This window comes from Sorex araneus, chromosome 3 (assembly GCF_027595985.1).
Source record: "Sorex araneus isolate mSorAra2 chromosome 3, mSorAra2.pri, whole genome shotgun sequence".
In the NCBI taxonomy this organism is placed as follows: Eukaryota; Metazoa; Chordata; class Mammalia; order Eulipotyphla; family Soricidae; genus Sorex; species Sorex araneus.
In genome coordinates this window covers 120,163,767-120,169,766 of record NC_073304.1, presented here as the reverse complement: position 1 = coordinate 120,169,766, position 6,000 = coordinate 120,163,767, and the positions used below count along the sequence as shown (strand labels likewise).

Sequence of the window (6,000 nt, the reverse complement as noted above, 5' to 3'; positions counted from 1 at the left end):
CTGGGATATGTGACGTCCGCTCTCGCGTGCTCTGTCCTCCCAGGCCCTCCTTGAGTCATTTCATTCATTGCACAGAGCACTGAAGTGTTGGCTCCCGGGGCCCGGCTCTCGGCCCATCCAGTCCAGCATGCGGAGAGGAGAGGGGACCCAGGAGTCCCTAGAGATAGAGTCTGATCAGAGAGAATTTCCAGTCATATCTCAGTCTCCCATTAAGAAAAGCCACACAAGAAGACGTCTGGACTCAAACCCGAAGCTGGGCACTGCATTCAAAGATTCTTTATTCCAGTTTTTAAACGCATGAAAAAGCCAAAAGCCCTCTTCTTCCCATTTGCACCTCCGGTAAGCTTGAGCACAGTTTGATGGGCAGTGGTCAGGAACCCGCTTAGAGAGGGAAGCGGCCTGGACTCAGCCACTCTAGAACCCCCGTGGTCACTGCACTCACTTTAGAAGCTTGGCTGTGGCCTCCGCCACCCCCCCTCCGCCCCCGTGGCACGTCCTGTGGGTGCCAGGTGGTTCAACCCAGTTGCACTCCTACCCTGCGCTGTAGGTGCCACAGGGAGGAGGAACCGCGGCTGTGGGCAGCGCAGGTGTCCACCGAGAAATCCTTGCTCAGCCCTGTTCTTGGACCCAGGGGGCCACTGGCGGTGATCTGTGGGCACCCGGCCCGCTATGGAAGAGGGGAGCGACCGTGTCCTCGGGGGTGGGGTGGGGGCGCAGGGAGCGAGGGGGCCCGGAAAGCCCGCGGCGCTCCGCGTGGCACTTCCGAGCGGGCCGCTCCGCACGAGGCTGCGGCGCGCCCCGGCCCCGCGCCCCGCCCCTGCGCGCTGCGCCCCCGGCCCGCCCCGCCCGGCCCGTGTGCCCACCCCCGGCCCGCCCCGCCGGCCCGGCTCCCTGCAGTCGGCCTCCGGGAGCTGCTGGCGCCAGGGCAGCTCGGCGCGGCCCCGGCCCCGCGGCCCCATGGCCCGGCCCGGCGCGCTGCTGCTGTGCTGCCTGCTGCTGGCCCGGGGCGCGCGCGGCCCCACCCCAGGTGTGTGCGGGGGGCGGCGGGGCCGGCCGGGACGCGCGGGACGCCCCGCCACGCACCCCCTCCCGCACGGACGCAGGCGGGCCGCGGGCCTCCGCTTCCCGCCTCCGGCGCGTCCCTTGTCTGTCAGTCCGTCTGTCCGTCTCTCTCCCCTCTCTCTCTCCCGCCAGTCCCTCGTCTGTCCGTCCCTCTGTCCGTCCATCTGCCCGTCCGTCTCTCTCTCTCTCTCTCTCTCTCTCTCTCTCTTTCTTTCTCCTCTCTCCCCTCTCTCTTCCCCTTCCCGCGCATCGGTCCATCTGTCTCTCTCCCCTGTATTCCCGCTCGTCCGTTTGTCTGTCCACCCCTCTGCCTATCCGTTTGTCTTCCATCCATCTGTCTCTCTCCACCGTCTTCCCTCTCATCCATTTGTCTGTCTGTCCCTGGCTGTCCATCCCTCTGTCTCTCTCCCCTGTCTTCCTTCTCTCGTCAGTTTGTCTGTACCTGTCTGTCCTCCTGTCTGTCTGTCTGTCTCTCCCCTGTCTTCCCTCTTGTCTGTCTGTCCGTCCGTCCCTCTGTCTGTCTCTCCCCGTCTTCCCTCTTGTCCATCTGTCTGTCCGTCCATCTGTTTGTCTGTCTCTCTCCCCTGTCTTCCCTCTTGTCCTTCCATCTGTCTGTCTTCTCTCTTGTCCGTCCATCTGTCTGTCTCCCTTCCCCTCCCTTCTCTCGCAGGTGCTGGGGGCACAGTGCAGGGAGCTGGGAGCAGCCACACTCCCCTGACTCCTCCACCTCACTGTGAAGCGGGGTGCCCGGCCCAGGGTGATTGGGGGTGGGGGACCTCGTTCTTTCCAGCAGGCGTCTGCTGGTCCATCCGTGCTGCGCTCGCGTCTCCTGTGGAAAGTGGACTCTGCTCCCCAGGCTCCAGGATCTGCCTTCTGCAGGGTGGGCCCGGAGAGGGGGCCAGGGCCCCTGCTGCCCTCCTGCCCAGGGCACTGGCATCTGAGCACACGGCCTACTCGGGCTTTTACCAGGGGAGGCGGGGGGTGGGGGCCAGCCCAGCCCCGTGTGGACACGGCGTGTCTCGTAACTCAGCGCACCCTGGAGTCAGCCCTGGGAGCCGGGCTCTGTCATTCCTGCACGGCCTGGCTAGGCTCCGGGAATGCTGTGTGAAGCCCGGCTGCTGGCCCGCCGCCTGGACCGTGCGGCCCTGACCTCACTGGCGCTGCAGTGGGTCTGAGTGGGCCGGTTTGCACTCCCCGCCCCCACGGCCCGTGGCTCCTTTTGTTTTTGAGGCTCTATATTTACCTGGCTGGGGTGCAGAGCTCTGCAGCCACGGTGCTGCTTCCCGTTTCCTAAGTTTGGAGAGGCAGCGACCTGCCTCCCGCCCTGCCCCTGCCCGGGACACGCCCGCCGCCCCCCCCCCACCCCTGCCGGGTTTCTAGGTGTGTTTGTTTTGCCAGCTGTGTCTGGAGCTGGGTCGGGAGGGCCCTTCCCCAAGCTGCCAGGGGGTGTGGGGTGGGGCAGCTCTGGACTCTTGCCGCTGCCCCGCGGGGCTTTCGGGGAACCCAGGGCTCCCCGGCTTGGTGCTTCCAAGACGGCAGGATTTGGGGGGAGGGCAGGGTGCTTGGAGGCCACACTTGGCGGTACCCTGGGCTCGATGCTGGTGATGCTCAGGGGACCATATGCGGTGTCAGGATGGGGCCACATCAGACCGGCGTCAGCCTCGCCCAAGACAAGTGCCTTACCCGTGGCCGCCTCCAGTCCTAGAGTCTTTTTTTTTTTCTTTTTGTCTTTTCGTTTTCATTTTTTGATGTTTGGGCCACACTCAGTGGTGCTCAGGGCTTACTCCTGGCTCCGACCTCAGGGATCACTCCCAGGGGGCTCAGGACCGGATGGCGTGGTGGGGATGGAACCTGGATCGGCCGTGTGCAAGGCAAGTGGCCTGCCTGCTGTCCTGCCGCTCCCGCCCCAGAGTTGTTCAGCATCTTCTGCTCAGTGGAACGGGAGCCCCTGTTGGCCAGGGAACAACCGATGCCCACAGTCCCTGAGCTCCGTTTGCCCCGTGCAGAGTGAGGGTCTCAGGAAACCCAGGATGGAAGGTCATGGCGGGGGTTTGAGCTGCCTGAGGCGGGGCCGAGGATCGCTTTTGTGCTGCAGGTGTCTGACTTCTCCCCTGGCCCCAGCCTAACCTGACCCCCTCTCGCTCATCCCCACAGAGTCGCGCCTCTCCCAGCAGCTCCCCGAAGACTATGGCACCACGGTGCCCTGCAGCACCGACTCCCGGGGACGCTTCCTCTCCCACGTGGTGTCCAGGCCGGCCACGGGCTCTGCGGGGTCCCCAGCAACCCTGGCCCGCACCGGCCGCCTCCGAGTGGCCCGCAGCCCCCTCCAGCCCGGCCATGGGGGGCGCTTCCCTCTGTTCTTCAATGTGACGGTTTTTGGGGAGCAGCTGCACCTGCGCGTGAGCCCCAACCAGCGGCTGGTGGTACCTGGTGCCTCGGTGGAGTGGCAGGAGGATTTTCGGGAGCTGTTCCGGCAGCCTTTGCGGCAGGAGTGCGTCTACACCGGCGGCATCACGGGGATGCCGGGGGCAGCTGTCGCCATCAGCAACTGTGACGGGCTGGTAAGGGACAGGCTCCTCAAGCCCCCCCGACCCACGTCCTCAGCCAGGCTGATCTGCCTTCCCCCCCTCGGGATTCCTGTGGGCAGGGCGAGCGGCTGGGCCAAGTCGGGCCTGCGCGCCTGCCATAGGCGCCCCTCTGCCAGCTGTGAGGCGGCTGGGTCCCTTGGCACCTTCTCTCGGTGGTTCCGTCACTGGCCAGTTATGCACGGGGAGCAGAGCTGACCTCCCGGGGGGCGCTCAGCCCAGGCATAAGCAGGGCGAGGGGTGATGGGGCAGTGGGGGGGGGTGGCGGGTGCAGTTCTGGCTGTGCTCCTGGCTGGCCAGGGATGAGGTGTGGTCCACGGGTCCTCTCTGCTTCTTCCCTGCTGTGTGAAGCGGAGGTTCATTCATTCATTGGTGCCTGTTGAAATGCTCGTGTTCCGTGTGTGCCCCTTTCCGCACCCACAGAGCTGGGACACGCTGTGCCACAAACTAGAGGGCCATGGTGACCTCCCTCCATCCCTTCCTCCCTCTCTCTCCCCGTCCCTTTCCTCCTCCTCTCCCTCCCTCCCTTTCCCTCTACTCCTGCGTCCCTCTCTCCTTCCTTCCTCCCTCTCTCCTTCCTTCCTCCCTCTCTCCTTCCTTCCTTCCTTCCTTCCTTCCTTCCTTCCTTCCTCCCTCCCTCCCTCCCTCCCTCCCTCCCTCCCTCCCTCCCTCCCTCCCTCCCTCCCTCCCTCCCTTCCTTCCTTCCTTCCTTCCTTCCTTCCTTCCTTCCTTCCTCCCTTTCTTCTATCCCTCCCTCCTTCCCTTCTCCTTCTCCTTTCCTCCCTCCCTTCCTCCCTCTCTCCCCCCTCCCTCTTCTCCAGGACTTCTTTTGCCCTGTGCGCTGGTGTCTGTGCTGGTGCTGCCCCAGGGTCGACAGTGCTGGGATGGTCCAGGCCTCCTGCATGCAAGATAAGCCCTCAGCCCTCTGAGCCATGCCCAGCCCATGGCTTCTCCTCCTTCCTCTCAGTCAGTGCATGCAGGCTCTCCTCCTCCCCCTCCTGCTCCTCTTCCTCCTCCTCCTCCTCCTCCTCCTGGACATGTCCCCCTTGTGGCAGGAGCCTGCTGGCTGCCCCAGGCCCTCACTGCTGCTCTTTTGGGGTCCTCACCAGCAATATCCAGGATGAGCGGATGGACCCCAGAGTGAACTGCTCGGCCTCTGCCCCTCGCTGTCAGGAGGGAGGGGACAACTGGCTTGGGGCTGGGAGAATGAGAAAAGAGGGGTCTGCACCCAAGCAGGGCAGGGGGCGTCTGTTTCCTGTCCCTGAATGAGGCCTTCTGCAGGTTCTGGATGCCTTGACCCAGGCCAGGGGCTTGGCAGAGCTTTATAGAATCTTTTACCTGATCATCCCGTTATGGAACTATGATAAGCACAGGTATACTGAATGCCTGCCCTAAGGACTGTTTATGCCTCTGTACCATCTGTGTGTGTGCGTGTGTGTGTGCATGTGTGTGTGCGTTCATGTGTGTGCGTGCGTGTGTGTGTGCGTGCGTGTGCGTGCGTGCATGTGTTTGCGTGTGTGTGCATGTGTGTGCGTGTACGTGCGTGTGTGCGTGTCTGTGCGTGTGCATGCGTGTGTGCGTGTGCATGCGTGCATGCATGCATGTGTGTGCATGTGCGTGCATGCATGTGTGTGCGTGTGTGTGCATGCATGTGTTTGTGTGTGTGCATGTGTGTACGTGTGCGTGCGTGCGTGTGTGTGTGTGTGTGTGTGTGTGTGAGCATGTCTGTGTGTGTCGGGGCGGGTGGTAAATGTCTCGACTCCTGAAGATCAACTCTTGCCCTATTGAAGCAGTGAAATACCCAGTTCCGGCACAAGCTTGGCCAGAACAAGGCCAGTGGATTTCAGCTACTGGTTTGCAGAGATTCTCTGCCGCTCAGCAGAGCAGCTGCCGCCTCTTACCTGACAGGGGTCCCCCCCCCCCCGCACCTCAGCAGTGGTCATCCTCAGGCTAGAGCACTGTGCGTGGGGTCAGCTGGAGTCCATGGGCTCCGGGGCACTGCCTCTGAGAAACCCAGGATTCACAGCCAGCCGGAGAGGTGGGAGTCTGTCCTGCGGCCAGGCCGAGCCCGGGGCTGCCAACCTGCCTGGGCTCCGTGGTTCTGGGCAGCCGCTGGCTGGAGCTGTGCTGCGACCACAAATCGTATCTGCAAATCCCAAGTGACGTCAGGCGTCCGCCAGGGATGCAGTCGTGCAGACAGAGGCAGTGCGCGGGTGCGAGCCGGCGGCCTGGCTGGGTTAGAGACGAGTTGTGCCATCCAGAGCCACCAAGCCCGTGGGCCGCGAGCTCCGTGCAACGGCAGGCCCTGCCCCTCGGACCGTGGCCCTCCCCAGCATTGAGCTTGCTCAGCAGC

At 63.9% G+C, this 6,000-nt stretch overlaps 1 protein-coding gene across 1 annotated transcript in view; it reads left to right on the top strand.

The window, feature by feature from the left end:
* The first annotated feature begins 932 nt into the window (after nt 1-932).
* ADAMTS14 (ADAM metallopeptidase with thrombospondin type 1 motif 14) overlaps nt 933-6,000 on the top strand; it is a 52,166-nt gene continuing 47,098 nt past the window's right edge. Inside the window, exons 1-2 of the mRNA XM_055132363.1 lie at nt 933-1,027; nt 3,217-3,623. Of these exons, the coding sequence (XP_054988338.1) occupies nt 958-1,027; nt 3,217-3,623 (477 nt within the window). The 5' untranslated portion in view covers nt 933-957. The remainder of the gene's footprint in view (nt 1,028-3,216; nt 3,624-6,000) is intronic.